General features: G+C 36.1%; 2 protein-coding genes across 4 annotated transcripts; both read left to right on the top strand.

Annotated features, from left to right (window-relative positions):
• Nucleotides 1-3,294: 3,294 nt before the first annotated feature.
• Nucleotides 3,295-6,442, top strand: LOC105214598 (protein swallow). 2 transcript variants are annotated; one of them, XM_029041905.2, is made up of 3 exons: nucleotides 3,295-3,509; nucleotides 3,571-5,017; nucleotides 5,077-6,442. In XM_029041905.2, the coding sequence occupies exons 2-3, from the start codon at nucleotides 3,619-3,621 to the stop codon at nucleotides 5,628-5,630; spliced, it is 1,953 nt and encodes a 650-aa protein (XP_028897738.1). In that variant the 5' UTR covers nucleotides 3,295-3,509; nucleotides 3,571-3,618; the 3' UTR covers nucleotides 5,631-6,442. The 2 variants fall into 2 exon arrangements, with proteins under 2 accessions (XP_028897738.1, XP_054084893.1); XM_054228918.1 differs by having other exon boundaries at nucleotides 3,295-5,017.
• Nucleotides 6,443-14,124: 7,682 nt separating this feature from the next.
• On the top strand, nucleotides 14,125-24,678 carry LOC105214600 (equilibrative nucleoside transporter 4). 2 transcript variants are annotated; one of them, XM_029041902.2, is made up of 4 exons: nucleotides 14,125-15,359; nucleotides 17,439-17,722; nucleotides 20,414-20,700; nucleotides 20,750-24,678. In XM_029041902.2, the coding sequence occupies exons 1-4, from the start codon at nucleotides 15,187-15,189 to the stop codon at nucleotides 22,034-22,036; spliced, it is 2,031 nt and encodes a 676-aa protein (XP_028897735.1). In that variant the 5' UTR covers nucleotides 14,125-15,186; the 3' UTR covers nucleotides 22,037-24,678. The 2 variants fall into 2 exon arrangements, with proteins under 2 accessions (XP_028897735.1, XP_011186425.1); XM_011188123.3 differs by having other exon boundaries at nucleotides 14,128-15,359; nucleotides 20,765-24,678.
• Nucleotides 24,679-25,139: the final 461 nt, after the last annotated feature.

Genomic DNA, 25,139 nt, shown 5'->3' with positions numbered 1-25,139 from the left:
TAATGTACCGCCATCTGGTAGTCAAGGTAACTTATACCGCTAACGAGGTGCTTTAGTTTATCCCTCGAGACTTGCGTAACGCTCACATAACTTCAATATGGATTCAGTTGTAGTTAAAACTGCTATTGATTAATGTTTAACCTCGACCCTGTTCTTTCTCGGACCTACCTTTAGATGACGACGGTGATATTACCTAATTTCTTACTACTAAACACGGTCTGTTTAATCACCATTTTACAAATCATCTGATACCAGATGCTTTAAGAGCGCAAGAAAATTTAAGAGCCGTTACATGCTTCTGCGATTACGCCTGGAGCAGACTGCTGGATGACGAAAAGTTGAGTAAGAAAAATGTTGACACAAATTACTTTATGGAGTCTCTTCGTGTATGCAACATACTTAACGATTCATTGCGATGACAATAAATCTATTGCTTATCAATTCGCTCTTCTGAAAGCATTGAGTAAGACCAAAGTTTTACGATTTCAATGCTGATATACATTGCTGATATACATTGTATCTGAACAGGATACTTGATTCGTTCCTCAATCCCATCACTTTCTATTACCGTTAAAAAAATCTACATAAATGAGAATCTGAAAAGGTTTCCCACTCCTCATCGCTAGCATGATTACGGTATTTAACGCCCCAAGCTCCAGAACTAGTACAACTATTTTTAAATCAATTTGTTACGTTTAAGGATTTCGATATGAATATCAACATTAAGCTCTAGCCTGCTAGTGGAACTGTTGAGATGTTGCTGAACGATATTTAAATTTCAAAGACATAGAGCAATGTGCTAACATACATACATATGTATATGGATTGAAAGATTTCAATAATCCTTATCGTTTCCCCTCTAGACATGTTTGTAAATAAGCAAAATTACTCTTTATGCTCCCTGGATGCCAGGATGAGTCAACGACTTGCATGAATTGTACGTAGAAAACACTATTTTTAAGACAGAATTTAGAGTCAATCTATACTTTACTATTATAATGAGGAAAGATTTGTATGTATGTTTGATGAATAAACTCAATGAATAATACTCAAAAACTACTATGCCGATTTCAAAAATTCTTTAACCATTGGAAAGCTACATTCATCCCGAGCAGCATAGGCTATATATATTGCTAGAATCTCAACTTTCTGGAAATAGTTCCCAGGTGAGGGTATCAAAAAGACTCCGTGATGGAGAATCTTAATCTGAAACCGAAAACCGTCATGTAAGTCAATCTCTTCGCATCGCAATCGCGTGCCTGAGAGTCGAGTAACGAGCGCTCGCAGCTGCTTGCTGAACAAAATTTCAAAACCTGTAAAAAAGTATCTCTCCTGGTTTGTCCCCTTGTTACTTTTTATTTAACTTTCGAACAATACATATCTTTTTTGTATGAGATGCTAAACCTAAACTAAGTTCAATCGGAACTAAAATAATTAAAATTAAGTATTGTTAAATAAAAAACAAAATTATTTTGTTTCTTTCATATAATTTTTAAAATTAACTTTTGTCTAGATTGTTTGATTTATCTACCCTGCTAAATTTTGTTCCTCTTGTACGACATAAATTCAAGGACAGTCGCATTGAAAAAAGTGCTCATCGGCTCATTTCAGCCTGAAGTTGGCAATACCGTTTGAGCGCTGTAGTTTTTTAGTTATTGCGACCCGACCCTCGTGCAGTGTACTGTATTCAAAAACTGATTTTGTCTCTCCCCTGGCAATTCATATAATGTATACTATTAATTTAATTTATTTGCCTTTATTGTCCTAAATTACTAATACTGTGATAATTAAAGTGAAATAAATAATTAATCCAAAATATAATTCAGTCAATTAAAACAAAATAACGGGCAAAATAACTGCCAGGGGAGAGAGTTAGAGACCAGTGGAGTTACTTTTCATCATGACACCCGGACCGGAAGTCGTGAGCTGCTTGGGTATTGATACTTTCTTGAGTGAGCTTCTGAACATGACCCCTTCCCCACCTCCAGCCATCCCCAGCATCAACAAAACCAAAAATATTAGCCTCGCAATTCAACGCAGAATCGCTCTTACCAACAGATGCTAGTTTGGACTGAGTGGACAAAATGTTAAAGTCCTCTCTCGATGAACCAAAACCAAACTCTACAAGTCCCTTATCATCCCGTTCTGCTTTATGGTGCATATGCATGGACGATGTCAACATCCGATGAGACGGCAATATGAGTTTTCGAGAAAAAGGTTTTGTGGAAGATTTATCGTCCTTTGAACATTGGCAAAAGTGAATACCGCAGATGATGAAACGATGACACTGACATAGTTCAGCGAATAAAAAGACAGAGGCTACGTTAGCTAGGTCATGTTGTTCGAATGACGAATGCGCTTCAGCTTGGAAAATGTTCGGTGCAGTACCCGCTGGTGGAAGCAGAGGAACAGTAAGCTATCCATTCCGTTGGAAAAACCAGGTAAAAAGTGACCTGGTTTATATTGGTATTTCCAATTGGCGCCAGTCATGATTCGCCTATAATGGCATACGCGGTGCATACGCCAAATATGTATATATGTGACCTAGTCTACGGAAAGGGGGCTTAGATGTCGAAAAATCAATTTTCCCGTTTTAGTTGATTCTGGCTGACGAAACGAGTTGTTTATTTTTAACAGCTGTTTCCCAGAAAACTAGTTTTCGTACGTTAGCTCCCTTTTCGTAGACCAGGTCACATATATGTATGTATATATAAATAAGATCAGGTTGGCCAGACTCTCCCCATGACAAATCTTCTTTTGAAAGGGCAGAGGATGTATTACTTCTTTAAAAAGTCAGTGAATGTTTTTGAAAGATCTTAAGATTTTATATTTAATATTTGTTTCGTTTATTTAGGATAAAGAGTGAATTTATTGATGTGTTATTTGATATTGTTTATTCATCTAGGAAAGAGAGTACCTTTAATTTGTAAAACTATTTTAAATCAATTCTTTGCTTTTGGTAAAATAATTATCTACCATAAACTTTACGCCTCTCCCCTGGCCGATATCTTTACGCTGGTCATCTAAAAGGTAATAAAAAATGTATTAAGTGACTTGCCCTTACGTGAGAAGATAAATAAAAGGGACAAAAATCATAATATAAAGGCTTCATGGAAAAAAAATCCAAAGTTTTCTTTGGCCGTATTCTCCATGCAATTGAAACCTCTTATCGTAGAATCACCCATATACAAACCCACTTATGTATTTACATTACTTTGTATATAAATTTCTGTGTTTGACAGTGTTAATGCCCTCAGTGCCGTTAACTTATTCAGCAGTATTATTTACGAAATTGTTTTGTTATTGCAGCGGCTTAGATGTCAACACGTCAGTATAACTATTTACGCGTTACTGTTTTTTCCTTCGTTTTAATTGTTTTAGTGATCGCGTTTTCAAAATATTTCCAAAAAAATACTGGTTATTTATTCAAAATAAAATTTTCAAAATTTTCCTTTTATGTTCGTACCTTTTACTCGTTTTTTTCGCTTGAATAAAGGGTACTGCATTGTGTAAATATATTTTTGAACGAGTTCTTGGTTGTTGTTGTTATTAAAGAAACATATGTTGTAGAGTTATTTATCGCCCGCATGCACTTTATTTCACCGGCATATACCAACAATGAGCATACAGGATGAAAGCTTTCCACATGACGAACTCTTCGAGATGGATCTCTCGCCGACACCGCTTAATAGATTTCAATTTCCGCACCGCCTGCGTGAACGGCAACAACAAAAACTGTACAACGGTGAAATTCCCAAAAGCCCACTTACTTTGGTGCACAATTTCAACACATCTAGCTCATCCGCAGACCAGACCATCTCCTCAGCTGAATCCGCAACGGAGCAAGCACATAACGCGGCCATGTTACACAATGATCGTATGATCAAGAGCGATCAAAGTGGTCTAGCTAGCATGGGTGAAACTCGCGGACAGCTGCTTGAAGGCAAACAGAAATCACACTCTTACCATGACATACATACGGCATACACGAAGCGTCGCTACAAGCATGTGGAGAGCAAAGTCGGACAATATATCGCCAATATACGCAGCGAAGATGAGCGGCGGCGGAACAAGTTAGCGCGCTTCCAAAGACATCGCTCCATGCCCGAAGCGCTGGTGCACGATCCGCAAGCATTGAAGAGGTTGCAGCTGCAGCGGGGAGTCACCATGATGGCGGACAAGTTGAATCAAGCACTTGTGCATGTAATTGATGGTGTCGAAGAGGAGAACGAGGAGGAGGAGGGCGTAGCGGAGCAGGAAGCAAGCACAGACTTATCCGTCAGCAATGTAACAGCGTTGACATCAGCGACTATGTCCACGCAAAGCGGCAGTGGTGGCGCTGCTGACGACGATGATGACGATGAGGACAATCATAGACGGCGAGCAGACGAAAGTGCTAATGGTGTTTCGTGTGTTGCTCATAAAATGGGCGTAGTTGATAAAGCTACTTATGCGCTATTGCTAAACGAGCGCGATCGCTTGCAATCGTACAATGATCACCAGCAGATAATACTGGATGAAAAGCAAAGTGAAATTATACGTCTCAGACATAATGTGGACGTCTTGCGTGTACAGTTGAGTACCATCGAGGATCAGCTGAAACGAAATGGCAGCGGTCGTCAAGGGTTGACCGGCATGACAAGCGGTTCGTTTGGCCACAGCCAGTCGGTTACGAATGGCATGCCTTATTGGGCTACAGGACGACAGTCGTTGCAGGGTTTGCTTTATTGCGCCAGCAAAACGACGAAGGCGACACAGACAGAATTCGCGCGCCATACGCCACCCCCACCACCGCCGCCATCACCATCGCCGCTCCATCTCGGACTGCCACACAATGAACAGCACCTTTTTGTGACACCCGAAATGTCGGACGACAACAATAACCATTGCGTGGATGGTACAACCGAGACGACGGAACGGAACATGAAGAGTGTGGCGGCAATACAACCCATGTCATTGAATTTCAGCAACTACACAGATGCGGCGAGCGCCGAACGGCGTTTGGCTAAAGATAGTGGTATGCAGAATGTACTTTGTTAGTATTTATTTTGTTTCATTCAATGTATTCCCCTACAGCTATTTTGCGCAGGCGCAGTAATTCTCTTAAATTTCGACATATACAAGTCCAAACGAACGCCACACACCACAACGTCAAGTCGCAACACAATTCGCGCACCAGTCAGCCGAGCAGCTCTGATTCAGCCATCGATGTCGAAGTGATTGAGTTGTCTTCGTCGCCGAAACCAGCACGTCGTAAGCGCTATGGCGTCGAACTCACCACCACTGAACACGCCACTTTTGTGTCGAAAGTGCGTAATTTGCATTATGATCGTGATCAGCGTACACCTTCGCCATCGGGTCTATATATCGAGCGTTGCCCCAACAGCACCGCTATGGATATGTCAGCGGTTGTAGATACAACGCAAGGTGCAGCGCGCAGATCGGCACTTAAGAGGAGCGGTGGTAGGTCCATCTCACGTCGCTGGCTGCGTTTGTTTGGCAGTTGCATGCGTTGTAAGAATCCTCAGCAGCACGAACGCGAGCAATTCGCTCTGCAACAGACGTACACACAAATTCCGTTGTTGGAGCATACTTTCGATAAGAGCACCATACCGTTGCACTCGAATTAAAGTGTTGCCATTGATTGAGTTTAAATTCTTTTTTATATTTTTCATTTTAGTTAGTTTTGTTAAGTTATATTATCGTGCTTGAATTGGAGTTTTTTGGCGTTTATTTCGTATATTAACTTGATTTCTTTATGTACTCTTTAGTTATTTATTGTTTAAGTATTCTTCGCTCTCTATGTTAACATTTTAAAAGTTGTTTCTATTTAGTCTGCTTGTAGTATCACTATTAACCTTTCACTTCAATAAATAAAAACACAAAATAAAAAAAAATTAAAAAAACATTTATCCTTCATGAAAAGATGAGCACGTGTTGACAGCATAACTCCAAGCAGGATCATCTGAAGTGAAAATAAAAATACGTTTTTCATCAAGACTTTAAACCAGAAATTGGACAAAGTAAAAATTTGAAAATTGGTCCTGCTTGAAAATGTAGTGGGTTTGGAGAAAATTTACAATCGACTTCAAAATAAACGCTTTTGAAGTTTTGAGTGACAATAAAGCTACTCTGGAGGCGGAAATTCTTCAGAATATTTCCAAACCGATTGTGTTATTCGGATCGACATGAAATTGTAGAGCAATATTCTAGATAAAATAATCGTCACTATTTCCGTAGTCGTGATCATTTTAAAACGATATAAGTGGCATTCCAGTTATCGACATTTATCGAAAATAAATTGGGATTCCCCATTTTGAAACGAGCATAGTAACGACATAGAAACAGTCGTTCATTGTTGTTGTAATAATTGAGGCGAGATAGAAAAGAACGCGGTTATCTGAAAGAATATTTGAAGTAAAGCAATTATGAATCAGAAAAAGTTTGAAATTTTATTCTCCGTAAAGGAAAAAAGACCTGGTTTTGTCAAAGTTTTTAAAAGGGGATACAACTTTTGATCTTTTTCATAAACAATATAGCATCACGTATAGCATCACCAATAGCAGCGAAGAAACAGTGGTAAATGTGTAAAAAACGGGGGAAATATAATATATGCATGTATAATAATCAATTGATGTTCGTTAGTCGAGAACGCCTCAACCGATTTGGCTAATTTTAGTCTTGAAATGTTCATGGAGATCTAGAGAACGTTTAAAAGGTGAGAAAAGTTCGAATAAATGCCTGGAAACCCCTAAAAACTACCATTTTCTTTTTCCCATACAAATGTTTTCTAAATAATATGTACATATGTATGTACATTGACAACATAAATAAAAAAACATAATAAAATATTTAGAAGGTTGTCATTGTTGCTTTGTTAAGAAATGTTTTGAAGTTATACTAAAATATATTGATAATTGTAATTGAACATGATTCAATTATATAAGGGGGGTCGATAGCCGAAAAAACAATGTGAAAAGTGTTTTAATTTAAAATGTTAAAATTAGCAATTTTGGTAGGTTGTTACATTATTCGATACAAGTACAAAGTAATGTTCCATTATTGAATGAGCAGCAAAAGAGTGCCTATGATGAATTGATGATCGCTGTCAATGATGAAGACATTGGACTATTTTTTCTTGATGCGCCCGGGTGGAACTGGGAAAATGTTCCTGATAACATTGATTTTGGCAACAATACGATCTCAAAATGACATTGTGTTGGCTCTCGCATCTACTGGAATTGCTGCAACGCTACTAGAAGTTGGAAGAACGGCACATTCGGCACCGAAGTTTTCGTTAAACATGCAAATCAATGAAACACCTGTTTGCAACGCAATGAGCTATGGCAAAAGTGTTGAAGATTTATAAACTGATATGAGTGCACTCTAGAAGCACTTGACAGAACAATGAAAGATCTGTGGAATAATAATCGTCGCTTTGGTGCCGTAATGATACTGTTAGATTTTTGACAAACAGTTCCTGTTATTGAGAAATTAACAGCGGCGGATGAATTGAACGCATGTCTCAAGTCATCGTATTTGTGTCGGTTTGATTGACTATGAATATGCGAGTGTTCCTGCAACAGGATAACTACGCAGAAGAACTGCCAAGAATTGGAAATGGGCAAATTCCGGTTGATACTTCCAATGATTTGATATCGTTTCCACCTACCATTTGCCAATTTACTTCAATGAGAGATGAACTCATCACGAATGATTATCCGAACATTGGTCAAAATTATTATTATTAACTACGATTGGTTGAATGCACGCGCAATTTTAGCTGCCGAAAATACCGATGACTTAAACTATACAATTCAAAGTAAAATTCCGGGAGATTTGTGTTCATACAAATCGATCTATCGTGTTGAAATGAAGACGAAGCAGTGAATTATCCGATGGAATTTCTATTATTTCTATTTGAAAACGGCGGATGCCGCCGCATCTTTTGCGTCTCAAAGTTGGATCATCATCATTGTCATTATTATGCCTCGCAATCTTCATTCGCCGAAACTGTGTGATTGAACCCGACTAATAGTGACAAAAAATGTTGTTTATCCAGCTGCATTACATTGAAAAAATTTACAGGGCAACGCCTGCGAGATCAGCTACAGTCAGAGTCATTAATATTCGGTGTTGTCATACTCGTCTATTCAAACTATTCCAAAAATTAAAAAAAAAAAATTAAAATTTGGTTTTGTTTTTTTTATTATGTAGATCAAATTAACAGTAAATAATATACATAAAAAAAATAATACAGAATTCCATTCTTAAGAAGAAAAAAAGCAAATAACTTCAGGTACACATAAAACGAGCCTTCATTAATATTCGGTTTTTTGGTATTTAAGGCACAAAATTATTCGAAAAATTAAAACCAAAAAACATTAGTATTTGGTGGGATATCCCTTTTGTTTCAGCACCTCATTCAAACGATTTGGCATATTTTCAACAATTTTAGCAGTGTAAGCCGGCAAAATTTTATCCCATTCCTGTTGCAGCCTAATCTTCAGGTCGGTGACTGACGAAATCGTATGTTTGCGAATTTGACGATCCAATTCATCCCACATATTTTCGATGGGATTAATGTACGGTGATTGGGGGGGGTGGATGGAGTACTTTGGGGCAATTATAAAGTAGCCACTCTTGTACTAACCGAGATTTATGTTTCGGGTCGTTATCTTGATAAAATTTGAATGACTCTAAAATACTGAGTTTTTCTGCGCTACTTTTTAAATTGTTTTTTAGGATATTAAGATACGACTCTTTGTTCATTATCCCATCTATAAAAACTAGTTTCCCGACCCCGTTTACTCCCATACACCCCCACACTATAACGTGACCATTGCCATGCTTTACGGTAGGCCTCAAATTTTGCGGTTGTAGCTCTTCGTTAGGTTTTCGCCATACTTTTACACGGATTTGCTCCAAAGTAGATTTTTTTCCTTTCCGTCCCATTGCAATTTTCTGTTCGAAATCAAACTATTTGAAACCTTTCTAGTGCATAATTAATGTTTATTTATAATACCTCAAACAAAATTTTCCATAAAACCACTTTCAGCTTAGTTTTTACAATTGTGAATTCCAATCGCGGGGAAAAACCGAATAATAATGACGCGTCGTATTTTTAGGTAGCTGTAAAAATTACACCGTTGTGTTTTACAACGTGATTCAAATAACCCAAAAAAGTAGTAAATAATAAGTACATTCATCATTCTTTAATTTTCTAAAAAAAAATTAACGCATTTAGTACTTTTATTTAAAAATATAGGGGCATTAGCTTAAAACAAAACTAAAACCGAATATTAATGACTCTGACTGTAGTTCGGTATAAAGTTCAATAGAATAACGAAAATCATCATAAATAGTACATGGGGACTGAGGTAATTCCTAAACCGATTTCACTCGTTTTCACCGCCAATATACAATGTATCGAAGACTATACATTTAATTTAATATTACTTATAATTAGGTATATGGGATCTGGGGGAAGTTATGACCCGATTTTTACCATTTCAGGTACAGAGAGAAACTGTTATAAGAAAAAAATTCAGAGGGAATGAATTGCATTAAAATATCTGAGGGATTTACCTATATTTTCGGTGAAAAATTACCCTTAGGCACTGAGTTCTTCATGTTCGATATCAGGGGCCTTGAAAAGTCATGGATTTTGACAATTTTTCCACAAGTGATGTCAAAGCTCAAATACAGTATTTTTGTAATATTTTATTCCGCTATCTTCATTTGTTCCTAATGTATATATGTATTATAAAGCGAACGAAGCAAAAGAATTCAAAATTGAGTTATATGTGAAGTAGACGTGTCATCAGGGTGTCAAGAAAGTGTTATATACCGAATTTGATTGAAATCGATGGGATAATTTTTGAGATATGGTTTTTGACCCATAAGTGGGCGACGCCACGCCCATTCTAAATTTTGTAAACAAATCTCAGTGCAGCTTTCTTCTCCCATTTCTTATGTAAAATTTGGTGTTTCTGATGTTTTTCGTTAGTGAGTTAACGCACTTTTAGTAATTTTCAACCTAACCTATGGCAGGTGGGCGTAGTTATTATCCGATGTCTTTCATTTTTGAACTGTATAAGGAAATGGCTGAAATAAACAACTGCAGAAAGTTTGGTGTATATAGCTCTATTGATTTGTGAGTTATATACAAAAACCTATTTGGGGGCGGGGTCACGCCCACTTTCCCAAAAAACAAAAATAAAATCCAAATGTGCCCCTCCCTAATGGGATCCTATGTTCCAAATTTCATTTTCATAACTTTATTTATGGCTTGGTTATGACACTGTATAGGTTTTCGGTTTCCGCCATTTTGTGGGCGTGGCAGTGGACCGATTTTGCCCATTTCCGAAAGCAACCTCCTCAGGGTGCCAAGGAACATGTGTTCCAAGTTTCATTAAGATATCTTAATTTTTACTCAAGTTAACCCATATCTAACTCTTATATTTCTTGGTGACACAAACAACCGTTATGTGAATTAAACTATAATACTCTGTGCAACAGGTTGCGAGAGTATAAAAATAATTTAAAATGTAACTATCCTCTTTTGAAAATACACACCTCAATTACAATAAACTTCTCAGTACACATAACTATTTATACATATACAGTACTTTTCGTTTAATTGACCCTATGGTTAGTAGGTTTCCCCGTTTAATTGAATGGTGTTATCGGGCAAAAAATATAGCATATGAAAGCACATGCAAATTTTCACGGATACTTGGACACGGATAATTGATTTTCCCGCTTAGTTGGTTAAAAATATAAGTCATCAAAAATCATTTTCCTTATAAATTTCCCCGGTTAATTCCACCAAATAATATTGTTTAAAAAAACTAATCTTCTAATCAACACCGAATATTTTTTAGTAATAAATTTAAATAACAAATATATACATACTAGTAAACCCGGCCACGCTTTGCTGTCAATAATTTATATACATATATACATATATTTATACATATATTTTTTATTTTTTAATACATTTAAATTATTACCTAGGAATATAGTTATAAAATGTATAGTTTGTATTAAAATTCATATATTTATATGATATTCGTCCTGTCCTTGTCAAAATATTAGAGAATATTAAAGTGTGTCAAATGAGCGATGTAGATCTGAAATAATGCTGAGAGTAATGTCCTGCTGTGTGATTTTTATTGATCGATTTTCAACAGGATCACCAACCATAATAACGAAACAAATTACGTCACACAAAAACCATTTGCTTAAACAAATTTTTTTCCACAAAAACAAATTCAAATTTCAAATAATACAATCAACTACACGTATATAAACAAACACCTGCCGCAATGTAAAAATTTTCAAAAGCCAGCTATGATATTCACCCACAAATGAGAAAATATACATACAATCGTAAATATATTCAAACATTTGCGGTAATGTAAAAATATACAAAGCCAACTACAGAAAAAGTATACACGTATGTACTGACAAATTTTATCTACACACACAATCGAACATATATTGAAAATGAAATATTTTTATGAAAAAAACACACATATATACACACACGTATAAATGAATATACAGTATACTCTCGAAAAGTAAATTCTCAGAAAGTAAATAATCGCGGAAAAGTTAATCACCTTTAAGATTACACATGCACCTCGAAAAAAGTAAATTTTTTAATTTACTTTTCAGGGAGTGTAATAAAAAATTCGAAAGGAAGCAAGCAGCGTTTTTTACGATGTTGCAAAAACACTTACTCTCTTGCTTATCCCGTATTTTTAGTAAATAAACTATCCTACTTGATCAACTGGTTTAAAAATGAAAACGATGCAAATCAGGTGTCAGACTTTTTGAATTGTCGTACAAAAATGGTCAGAAAATATATTGCAAAAGAAAAAAAACCACAGGAATAGATTTTTTCTCTTTATAGTAAATACATATGTATGTATGTAAATGTAAATATGTTTTTCATGTAAATCCATATGTTCTATTGAAGCAAATAATTGAATGATTTTTTTAAGTTTAAAAATGCATTTAATATTATAAAAACAGATAATTTATGTATATATTTGGAAAAAAAAATGCATAAATATGTATCCCAAAGCGCTAGAAAACTACGACAAACCACAAACTAACGTACAGATATTCAAATGAATGTACTCACATCCAAATAATATAAACTTCAAACAACGCATTTTCATTTAATGTTTTTAGCAAGTGGCAGCTTTTGTTATGACAGCCTAAATCCATGAAAATTTAGAAAGAAATGTAGCGCCATCTACTGTAACATAGCGCACTTAGCGCCACCAACTGGTGGATAGCTCTTTGCTAATAATAAACAAATAATTTGCAATAAATAAATAATGCGACTATAAGGAGAGTTATAAACTATCCTATCTTTCAAGTTGGACCAAACTGCACACAGTGTTAAAAATTTCATTAAAATCGGTTCAGTAGTTTAGGAGTCCATCGAAAACAAACAACGTGACACGTGATTTTTATATATTAAGATATAATACATATGTATAATATATAAATAGATTCATAGATACCTATGTAAGTATATAAAATTGTGAAATTTTGATTTTTTTCATATAATGGTAAAAAATATTCAAATATTTGGAAAACATTAAGTGCACATATGTATATATGCAGTTTCCTTTAAGGGGTTAGGTGGGTTTAAGAGGTTGAAAACATGAGTATGTTTATATATTTTTTATTTATACCATCATATATTTAATTCAGCATATTAAAGATGCATTTTTAAACAGTATTTTGTGAAATTTATATTTACAAATTCTAAAAGCTTAGCCGTTGGTACCTCATCTCCCATGAAGTGTCCAAAAAAAGGTTCTTGCCGTGGACATCATAACTCATTATTGGTTCATCCAAATCAACAAACCAAAAATATTTGTTGTTAATGAAGGATTGAAAAAATAAAAGATCAAAAACTGAATTCTTGAAAGATTTTGAAGAAAAAAGCTAACTTTTGTGGTAAAATTTTCGTCATATACTGACTCGAAAAATAGTTGTAATAAAGATGTGTGGACCTTTTTCAACAGAATCGCTTCATAACATCTCAAAAATCCTGTCCACTGACTTCAAAATTCGAGTTTTGAGATAAATCCGTTTAAAGTTTTACATTACTGAAATTTTAATCATATTGATTTCAAACTTTTGGATAATTTTTTAATATTGAACTATTTAATAAGACAAACAACATTCAAATTTTGATTCCCACGTAATCGCTTAATTCACCAAACTGTCCAAATAAGCGTGATTCCTGTAATTGACCAAACTGTTCATTTAAACGGGAGCGAGTATCTGTTAATTGATTCCCCGGAAGCGAGGAGCATCAAGATGAGATGAGTATCTAATATTTTACATTAAACAAGAAAAAAAATTGTTGGAAGAAGATCGCCTCAAAATAAAAGTAAATTTAAATGTTTGATAAATTTTCTTTTGCGCTGCGATATACTTCAAGAATCGGAATTTAGGAATGAATCGACGATAACAGCGACAACAATTTGGGAGCGACAACGGGAATAAGGCTGAATAAAAAATAGTTAGGGTGTGGAACCTAAAATGGAATGGCAATCATGTTCAGCTACCGGTTTTTTTTTATTTAAAATAATAATTATTTAGATTACTTCAAAAATATCCAACTTTGCGAAACATTTTAAAAACGGCTATACGAATTTGAAATATTGTGGAATATATTGGCATTGGGTTAATCATTAAAATAATTTCTATCGATCATCTTGAAAGGGAAAAACGGTCAATAGCGACTCTAGTATTACTAGGACGTTCTATTGTAATGTACTTTTCTCCAAAATGATTTGAACTTTTCAGTATACCTGATATACTTTCTGTTTTTGTGAAAAATGTGATTAATTCACTTATTTTTTAAGAATGAAGCCAATAAATGGAAATATAGTGCTAATATTCAATAATACAGTTACTATAAACACCAAACAGTTTCACAAAGCCTAGTATATAATTTATTTATAATCAATAAATAAATATATTCCTACAAAGTACTTCAGTGTGAACATAGCCTAAGCGCAGCATACTCAGAGAAATTCCGCTATACTGCAGCGAGCACAAAATGTAAACAAATCCACTGATAAGAAATAACAAGAAGAGTAACAACAAAAACAATACGGTTCGGCAATCTCATGCTGATGTAAACAAAAACAACCACAAAACAGATGACAAGCGCAATGGAAGCCACAACAAACTTTGACAGTTGGCAGTGTTTGAAAGTGACAGCATAACAAAAATCAATAACGTTAAAAAGACTTGCGCAATGCGCGCTGAGGAAAATGCCAGCCAAGTTTTTGCACCACACGACATAGAAAGCACACAAAATTCTTCGCACGATTCGAAACGCTTCTTAAAAATTTAGTAAAACATTATAATTAATAAAGAAATATTAATAATAAATTATTGAAATCAAATTTCGAAAATAAAGAGAGAGTTCATGCTTGTCTGCGGTGTGCAGTGTTGAAAATGTAAAACCAACTCTCGTGGCAGACATGAAGATGTTGTGAAACTTTTGTCGAAAAAAAAAGAAATTTACTAAACTATATTTGAGGGAATGTGGTATATAAAATGAATAATAATTCTCCTAAATCATTTCCAATACAAATGTATAGTGAAATATGAAAGTTTTTGGTTTCGAAACGCACTGAAATTTCGGGCATTTTGGGGTGTGTAGTGCTTGAGCAGCAGCAGTGTTGCCTTTCCTTTATCGATTAAAACCGCGAAAGGTGTTGTTGGCTTTTTATTTGAGGTGTCAACAACAGCCCTAAGTGATTACGTGGAAGCCACTTTAATGTGTGAAATCAAAATGGTAAAGAGATAGTGAAAATTATATTAATAATATAGAAAAAATCCATAATAAAGTTGTATTAATTATAAGAAAGATCATAAAATACAATATTTATTGTTGTGCTGACATGAAAAACTACAACAAAAGCATTGCAAACATTGTCTTAAATCAAAATTGACATATCGCTTAAATTTCGTTGCTTGCGCGCCGCAAAGTAGACTAAACTATTTGCATTTGTGCTTTGCAACGAGTGTCTCTTACAACTACGTGTACAACAATTTAGCATTGACTCGTCTATCTACTGAACATTATCAAGCACATTTGTATACCTTGAAAGTGCATAGAATTGTTAAATAGCGGAAATGGAATCCGCTCAGGCAACAACTTATGAACCGTTAGAAGGTCGCAGTGCCGGCATACGCCACGAGCCCATGGACAGCCCGGAGGCGGACGTACGTTCACCCAAAGATCACAAACATTCTGTGTATATAGCATTGTTGGCCGCCGGTGTTGGCTTTGTGTTGCCCTATAACAGGTGAGTTGGATAATGTATAAAGACTTTTTTCAGGGATTAAATAATGTCGGTAATCGTATGTATGTAATATATGCGTGTTGAATTGTTTGTCTAGCCAGCAGCTTCGACTTGAGAGTTTATATACTAGTAAACATTCTTTATTATAATGAAGTGAACCATTTCATGTGTAGAATATAGTGGAAGACTGAAAGCCCATTTGATATTCTTCTATTATTATTTTGAAATCATCGCCAATCGAAAAGCCGTCAACTAACTCGCTTAAAACTGACTTTTGCCTTCTAAACCCTGCCCTTTAGTCTAACCGAATACCATTTTATTCTCGTTTCAGCGAGTGTGTTTGGATCAAATTGGTTGAATGCAGAAGCAATTTGAATCTCAAAGTGTTCCTCTCCTTAGGCCCTAATATAATAGTAGTAGTCTCTAACACTTCTGAGGATAATCAATTAGTTATTGATTTTTCGTTCAATGTAAGCTTGGTATCTGTTTATATATAAACTTTGTTTTCTCATGTCCAAAGATTCTTGTACGAAGTATTAAAATATCAATCGATCGAATTCATTTGACGGTCATCTGAGTTATTTTTTTGTCCGTAACAACCTCTTTCGGATGCTTATTGTGTTCATCGTCATCGTTGCTTTTATGATCAGTCCAAATTTTACCTTATCTTAATCTTAGGAAGTCCGTAGAGTGCTATGAACTGCGTAGCCGACAGACCTTTAATTAAGGACTGACCAGTGAATAACATATGTTCTTCCGGACCTTATATAACTTGCACTTTTAACTGAATCTATTACAATTTTCTTGGACTTAACTTCTACTAGACATTCCTTTTAGAAAATATTAAGTCGAAAACGGGGGAAACTGCTCCTTTTATTAAATACGTATTTGGTAAATGGTGACATAGGAATAATAGTACGTTGACCTTTAGCTATATATCAGGTATATACATTTTTCAAAATTATCTCTTTGAAAGCGGCTACGTCTCATATGGTCCATCCGTTGAGTCCAATTTTTGAATACTCGTTCGAGCATTTCGATTGGTACATGGCGAATGACACGCTTGATGTTTTTCTCCAAGGCCTGAATCGAATCGGTATTGTCCGCATAGCATTTAGACTTTATATTTCCCCCAGGAAAAAGTTTAACGGTGTGATATTACATGATCAAACCGTGCTGGACGAGGTCTATTCGGTCGAACATTAACTAAAATTGAATGCCGGGTCTCAAGAGGGGTGCTGGTGTTGCGAGTAGTAGTAGGCTGATTATGTTGACCATAAGCTGAACGAAAAGTGAAAAATAACCTGAAATAAGGAAATACTGAACAAAAATAAGGTGACTGCTTTAAACGACAGATATCATCCTTTAAAAAGGGTATTGAAAAAAGGCTCTACTCGGATCATTCGTTACAAGTACGAGTTTTAGACTTTTTGGAGTCTATTTTAATGTGGGCAAATGAGCAAAATGAATCAAATGAGCTTGGAAATGTTGTCTGGGCTTTCTGTAGCAGTCAATATTTACATATTAACCAATAAATATCTATGTAATTACGCTGTCCTTATTGTCAACTAATTATTAGGTAACTGACAATTCCAGGCGACGTAATTGATTGAACGAGTACGAGAGTTCGTGCTCATTGTGGCTATGCTATTTATGATTATTAAATATTCGCTGCGTAATTATACTACCTGCAATGTACAGTACATATTGTTGCGATGAATCTCTGTCAATAATGGCATTACTATTAAGTACATACACATATACTCCTACGTAGAATGTTGTTGAGACGTGATTATTGATGCATATACTCGTATGTAAGCAACTGTAGATATGTGTATGAAATTGTAGCAACATGTATCATTAAGTGGGCCTTGATTTTCACCCACTTGTCGGCGTTAAAAGTATTCATATGAAAACACGCAATGCCACAACAATAAAATTAAAGAATATTTCAACCGCGATTACTATCTTAAAAGTATATTGGTGTTGTTATTGTACATGTGTAACTTTATGCAAATATTATTTTTGTCTATTCTCCACCCTCCAAGTCATGTCTAATTTATTTTAATGCTTTTATTGCAGTTTCATCATCGCCGCCGATTACTGGCAGGCAAGGTTCCCCGGCCGCTCCGTGGCATTGGATATGTCCATGACGTATATAATTGTCGCATTCGCCACCGTTTTACTCAATAACGTATTCCTATCGCTGGCGCCGTTTCGCGTGCGTATTCTTTTCGGCTATGTTGTGTCATTTACTACACTCATCTTTGTGGCCGTCTGCGAGGTGGCCTTTCATATGTTCGCCGCCAATACGGCGTACTCGGTGAACTTAGCTGCTGTGTCGTTGGTAGCTATCGGCTGTACAGGTAGGTGGAGGGGGTTAGGGGGAATAAAGATTAAGTTTAAACGGAATAAAATGTATTCTAATTTTCTGAAATTATTCAAATTTAAATTTTTTATACTGTGTTTTATTATGTGCCGCATGTGTCTATTATAACCACGTCTACCTCCCATACAAAGGTTATGTTGAAAACTACTAAAAATGCTTTAATTCAGTAAGAAATACACCAGAAACTTTAAATTTCATGGTAAAGATGGCACAAAATGGTGGCTACCCTCTGATTAGTATTCAAAATTTTAAATGGATGTAATTCCGTCCACTTATGGGTTAAAAACCATATCTGAGAAACTACTCGATCAATTTCCACAATTTCATAATAGTTCCTGTACATCTCAATGGTATATTTTGAAAATGTGAGAAATCGGTGTACAACCACGCATACTGTCCTTATACCATAATTTAGAGATCCATCTGATTCGTTCACTTAGCAACCCATAAATTTAACATCAGTGAAGACATATAAGAAGACGAAATATCTCCTGTCGTCAAACAAACAGTCAGCGCATTCGCGTCTTGGCTCCCACGTCACTGTTGACAGTCATAACTTTGAAGTTGTAGATAATTTCGTCAACCTGGGAACCAGCCTTAACAGCAATAACAATGTCAGCCTTGAAATCCAACGCAGAATCACTCTTGCCAACACGTGCTACTATGGACTAAGTAGGCAATTGAAAAGTAAAGTCCTCTCCCGACGAACAAAAACAAAACTCTACAAGTCTCTCATCATTCCCGTCCTACTTTAAGGTGCAGAAGCGTGGACGATGTCAACATCCGATGAGACGGCACTAGGAGTTTTCGAGAGAAAGGTTTCGCGGAAGATTTATGGTCCCTTAAACATTGGCAACGGCGAATACCGCAGACGATGGAACGATGAGCTGTATGTGTTATTCGATGACATAGACATAGCCCAGCGAATAAAAACACAGCGGCTACGCTGGCTAGGTCATGTTGTTCGAATGGATGAAAGTGCTCCAGCTCTGAAAGTATTCGATGCAGTACCCGCTGGTGAAAGCCGAGGAAGAGGGAGACCTCCACACCGATGGAAGGACCAGGTGGAGAGGGACCTAGCTTCGCTTGGTATAACCAATTGGCGCTAAACTGCCAGAAGAAGGGATACGTGGCGCGCTGTTTTGGACTCGGCTATAACCGCGTAAGCGGTGACTACGCCAGTCAAGAAGAAGAAGATATTCAAAACTTTGCACAAATACCGTATTTCAAGTGTGGCATAAACCTTCTAAAAATCACCGAAATTGGACTATAAAATTTCAAGACTCGAGATACCGTACATGAGAACCTCAGTGCTAGTGACATATTTTTTTACCGAAAATACGTTCAAATATCTCTGTCCAAGGGTATTTGCTTTTTCTACTAGTATCTGGGCCAAAATTGGACAAAATCGGGTCAATACTTCCACTAGCCCTCATATACCTAATATACGGATTTTCAAACTCGCCGTGGATTTTATACCGTACAAAATTAAGTGAACATATAATCTTGGATTTGATGTAGGTGGGTGGTGAAAATGAGCAAAACGGTATAGGAATTATTCCAGCACCTATGTGCTATATATAGTGATTCTCGTTAAATTGTCTATAAATTCTATTATTCTAAATTCTCGCAAAATCTTAAGTTTAGAAAAAGTTGTTAATGGTTGATAATGTATCGTATTCCAGGGTGATACTCGCTGGATTGTATTGAGAATATGTATTGACCTTTAACAGGGCTTTTTTACATTTTGGACAGAGATCATGGACCTATGTCAAGGGTCTGTTTAAAGTTTGGTCAGAGGTCATTGACCTTTGGTCGGGGTTTGTTTACATTTTAGCCCGAGGTCAACGACCTTTAACCGGCTGTAAATAATCACTTGAGGTTAGTTTTGTTTCCATGTTATGTGGTTTCGTGATATGAGGTTTGTTTATGTTTTTAGTGGGCCATGTGAGTTCTTATTTATTTATATTTTGAGTGGTCGTCAGGTTTATTTATTTTTTCTAAAGGCCAAATTTTATTCTACTAGTAAAAAAATAAAAATATTAAAATGTTAGAAATTTTCCACAAAGTTCATTAAAAATTAAACTTAGTTTATTTTTATAGTAGATTCTTGCAGCAACAATTTGTTAGCATTTCAAGTCTCGTAGCTTTAATTTCTACAGAGTTATGGGCAATGAAGCATTGAGATTGAAATTCTTGAAATTCGATACTATTGGACTTTTGTGCGGTAAACAAAGCAATATTTTGAAATCTTTTCGAATATTTTATTCATGGGCGAAATCGTGTAGTAAAAATTATCGAAATCGGAATATAACTTTTCAATGCCCCAGATACCGAATATGGGAACCTCATTGCCTTCGCTAATTATTATCAAAAGTTGGGACTACATCTAATGGAACATTTGAATAGTCCCTTAAATAATACTAATATAATGCCTAGATGGGCGACGATTAAAATTTAGACATAACTTTCTAATTTCCATTAAAACAGTAGCAAGTATTGAATATATAAGTCAGGTCTAAGTAAAAACTTTAGTTTAGTTTTCCTTAATATTTTGTGACTTTATGTAAGTTTAAAATACTTTTTAATTTCCCAATTTGTATTTATTAGCCAAAAAATTGTATTTCAAATATCTATTTCATTCTTATTTCTCTTCTTTCCCCCACAGTCCAACAATCTAGTTTCTATGGCTTCGCCAGCATGCTACCAAAGCAGTACACCCAAGCGGTGATGGCTGGCGAGAGCATTGCTGGCTTTTTGGTATCTTCCAATCGTGTGGTCACAAAGCTATTAATACAAAATGATCGTCTATCAACGGTGATGTTCTTTCTCACATCGACATTGTATGTGCTAGTCAGTTATGCTATGCATTTATTCACCATAAATTCACCGTTTGTGCGGTATCACATGAAAGCGTGTGCTAAGATTGTGCTCCGACCGGATGAAGATCGACTGGTGTGTATTTTTTGTTAAATTAACAGCCCCATAAATCTTCTAACTTTAGTTTCCTCTCTTACAGCAAAACGACCTTGATGGGGACACGACCATCGCCAAGTACGGTGTATTAACGCTGGAGCCCACTTCGCCGCCAGCAAATGCCACAAATAATACAACAGGCGCGCTGAGTTTCAGCAATCCTGTTTATGAGCTCTCAAATCCGACGGCTGGTGAAAGTGTTATTGAAGGCTTGAACAGCTTACCCGATATGCCAAGCACACCGCAAGAGCCCACCACGCCCACCACAGTGGCTTTTAAGGTGGAGCATGTACTCACGCCTGGTACTTGTACGCCAGGCAAGTTGAGCGATCTGAAGAATGGCTTTGTCTCACGTTGGACCGTCGCGCAAGCTATCTATCCATATATGGTGTGCATTGCGTTGGCCTATTGTGTCACACTCTCACTGTATCCAGGCATCGAATCGGAGATTATCTCTTGCAGTCTCGGCACATGGCTGCCAGTGCTGCTTATGTTTACCTTCAACACGGCGGATGTGATTGGCAAAATACTCGCTGCTGTGCCATATCCATGGTCACGGCGACAGTTGATTTTGATGTCTGGCCTGCGTATTGTATTGGTACCGCTATTGCTGTTATGCTGTGCGCCGCGTCATCAACCTGTCATTTCCGGTGAGACAGCGGCTTTTATCTTCACAATCGGTTTGGGCGTTAGTAACGGTCTCGCTGGCAGTCTTCCAATGATGCTAGCGCCAGCCAAAGTACCCGGTACACTAAAAGAAGTGACCGGCAATATGATGACACTCTCGTACAATGTCGGTTTAACGGCAGGTTCGCTTATCGGTTACGTTTTTGAATCGATGCTGGGCGCACAGCTCACCAATCCATGTCCGACTTACCCATATGCGCCGGCCTCCATGTTAGATCCTACTGGTGCGCATGCGCAGCTCATGAGCTCCACTAGCACGACCAGTACCGCAGCGCCCATATTGAATACGACAGCCGTTGCTGCGGCGCTACTCACCACCACAGTTTCCACACTCTTGCCCACCACCGAGGCGAGTACAACTGCTTTGGCGGCCACCACAGCAGCGGCAGCTGTGACCACAACCAGCACAACTGTGGCGCCGCTCTTGCCCACTTTAATAACACCGACTACCGCGTTCGTGACCTCTACAGCGGCGGCGATCTTAAGTTCAGTAGCGGGTACCATCGATAATGTCGTCTCGGCCGTGGTGAGCACTGTCTCAACGGCAGCTTTAGGCGATTTGACCGGTGAGACGAGCATAAGCACCACAGATCCACAAACGCCAATAGAGCTGATGCAACAGATCTAAATTGTTTGCTGGGCGGCACTTGACTAGATTGAAGTGGAGCGAGACTGAAAAGTGTTTTAGTGCATAGACCAAGCGCTGAAGGTGTTTGGACTTTTTTAGCGTGTACCGTCACGAAAGACATTATAATTTTCAAGACAGTGTGTAGAAGTGTTGTTCCGTCTGTTGCGCATTTTGAAGTATTGTAAATAGCTGCTTTATGTTTTTGTATTCAAGCCGCATAATTTTTGGGTGTGTTGAACTTTCTTATATACATAGACCTCGCTATGTGTGCATGACTAAAATGGTAGGTGGTCGTGTTTATAAAATAAAACTATTATTCATCACCCAATTAATTCCACAGAAATCAAAGCATGAAACGAAATTGTTAACAACAATAAGCGATCAAAGGTTTTAAAAAAGAGATAATACAATTAACTAATACTTGCTGCTAACGGCATGCCATACTCATACCAAATACATAAATAATATACTCATACAGTTAATTAGCATACAAACATTCATAATTAGATACTAACATTTCCAAGTAACTGAAGTAAAAGATTAGATCATGCGATTAAAAATGCGCGCTCGAAGGTAGGCTACAAGAATTACAAAAAATTTAATAACTAATCAACATGTTTTTATCAAAAACAGACTTCAGCGTTTGCCTACTTTAAGCGCCTACTTCTAACGCAATTGTGAGCATGTGGAAAGAAATTTGCGCCGAAAGGTAGACTAAAAATATATGAAAATTTGCTGTGGCCGTTGCCTACCTTTAAGCGCCCATTTTTTAACTAAACTCTGAGCGCTAGTATTTCCAAAATTTGCTTGTTTTGTTTCATATACTCATAAATATCACCGTAAATTTTACTCAGTTAAAAATAAAAATACAAAAACTTTAATATTAGAATGAAACAGTAAGTCGCGTGCAATTTAGAGAGAATTACGTACATAAATTGTGGAAGAAATGAAAACAAAACCTATAAAACGCGTATAACTCATAAACTTCAAAGTGAAGTTGGTACTTAAGTGCATGTATTAGAAAACAGTGTGACGTATACTTTTAGGCGTGTTACCATGTTTTTCCAGAATAACCAAAAAGGGCTGGTAGAAATATAAATTCTTAAAATTACATGAGATATATTTTTAATATTATATATGCATACAGAATTACATATATAAGAATTCAAAGTGAAAAAATAAGCCCACAAAAACAAAAAATAAAGCAAAAGAAACCGATTTGAAATTATAGCAATCGGATTTGCCGATGACTATGTCATAATAACTGAAAACAAAAATTATTTTAAATTTGAAGAACAAAAATTTACGATTTCCGTTACTTACAATTTCCTTTTTGTGCCTTATTATTGTAATTGTTAATCGCTTTCGTTTTTATTGTTTAAAGAAAAAGGCCGCAATGGGGTTCTAAAGTATGCAACATTAAGACAAAAGTGCTATTATATAAACGATTTCATCATCATTTGGCTCTACAGCTGTTTGTGAGCTTTAGCCTGCTGAACAATACACCTATAGTCTCTCTCCAGTTTTCCAGTCGAAGTTTCTTCAGATATTTCGTTTAATTCGGACTTCCATTTTGGACTTCCTCTTGCTTTGCCGATGAATATATGACGATATATGTCTCTAAATTTCTTGGACTCACAACTGATGTCTTTTTGGGGTGCGTAAGTAATTTGGAAAAATTTAAGTTCATAGACCGATTATAATTGAGTTGTAAATTACGATGAGCATAACTTTCATAGAAACAAATGTACCGAGGAATGGTTAGGATAGGTTAGGTATTGAGGCTGGTTTTCCAGATAACAAACTACGGTTGTAGACCCCTCTTTTGTGATACTAAAAAAGTACACAGCGGAGATATCTCGAACTCTCTTATATGAATAGAACCGTACATGTCGGCAAAGCGACGTGAGCCTCGAACCCTTTTGCTGATTTCGATTCCTGTTAATTTGCTCGAATGAGTTCAAATATGTACCTATATTAGTCTAGCGAAAGAAAAAATATCGAGATATTGTCTTATTACCACCTTATACCAACCTTTTCCTTCTACTACCGATCAGTATTCACCGATACATCGTAGTCCACAATTAAATGTATGAAGACAATGGTGACCCACCAGTTTCCAATGTGATGATATTTTTCAAGATTTATTGCAAGTCTTTCAGTTCTACGGATTCCTACGGCTTTGGTGTCACTAAAAAACTCCAGGGTTTATGATGAAGTTGCTCCACAAAAAGCGAGATTTGTCGGGTTTTAAGTAATGAAAAGTTGTAGTTTAGAAATGTTTGCATTTGGGATTATTTTGCAAAATATGGGTGTTCTTTAAAATGCTTAATCCAGCTATTGAACCTAATGAAGTGGTGGCAATGTCTTCTTCGAGAAATTAGTATATAATTTCATTTAAGTGACATTATATATTCTCGATATATTATCTTCTTCTTCGATATATATTTTAGTATTGCGAATTTATGAACCCCATAATGAACGCCCTATATCTTATTAATTACATATTGGATTGGCTTGAAAACATAACTAAATTTTACAAAAATCTTTAACTTTTTTATGAATTTCTTTATCACTTTTATCTTATTTCACTAAATTCTATAATTATTTTATAATATTAACTAATATTTTTGAATATAAACCCAGATCTGGTCATCTCTTAGCAGCTCCATAGCTATTGGCTGCTCCCATAAGGTATCACTGAAATCAAAACACAAAAAAAAATTATGAAAACTATATAGTTTCATTTATAGCAAAAGTAAAAAGCAAAAAAAAAAAAATAGAAATGGAGAAAAATGGCAACTGTTATCATTGTTCGTGAAATATGTATATTTGTTGTACGTACTCGTATGTTATTGTGATTTTGTTTAAATTTATAGTAAGTCGTAACACGAAATGCAAATGTGAAATGTTTTGTGACTTTTTTGATAAGCAAAAGCTATGAATATTGTTTATCGATCGATGGTAATTGTAATATGAATATGCGGGAAATACATTGTAAGTTAATAGAAACATGAATAAAGTGAAATTTCAAAAGGTAAAAAAGTATGTGGTATTTATTTGGCCTGAGAGTAAAGGATTTAAGTGCAAAAGTATTTATTAA

This window comes from Zeugodacus cucurbitae, chromosome 4 (assembly GCF_028554725.1).
Source record: "Zeugodacus cucurbitae isolate PBARC_wt_2022May chromosome 4, idZeuCucr1.2, whole genome shotgun sequence".
In the NCBI taxonomy this organism is placed as follows: domain Eukaryota; kingdom Metazoa; phylum Arthropoda; class Insecta; order Diptera; family Tephritidae; genus Zeugodacus; species Zeugodacus cucurbitae.
The sequence above is the reverse complement of the archived record's forward strand: the minus strand, read 5'-3'. Positions and strand labels throughout refer to the sequence as shown.

Excerpts from the sequence above, each read along its gene's own strand:
- LOC105214598 (XM_029041905.2), top strand. The coding sequence starts at position 3,619 with ATGAGCATACAGGATGAAAGCTTTCCACATGACGAACTCTTCGAGATG. Across the intron at positions 5,018-5,076 it reads GCGTTTGGCTAAAGATAGTG|CTATTTTGCGCAGGCGCAGT; the intron begins GTATGCAGAATG and ends ATTCCCCTACAG.
- LOC105214600 (XM_029041902.2), top strand. The coding sequence starts at position 15,187 with ATGGAATCCGCTCAGGCAACAACTTATGAACCGTTAGAAGGTCGCAGT. Across the intron at positions 15,360-17,438 it reads TTTGTGTTGCCCTATAACAG|TTTCATCATCGCCGCCGATT; the intron begins GTGAGTTGGATA and ends CTTTTATTGCAG. Across the intron at positions 20,701-20,749 it reads GACCGGATGAAGATCGACTG|TTTCCTCTCTTACAGCAAAA; the intron begins GTGTGTATTTTT and ends TTCTAACTTTAG.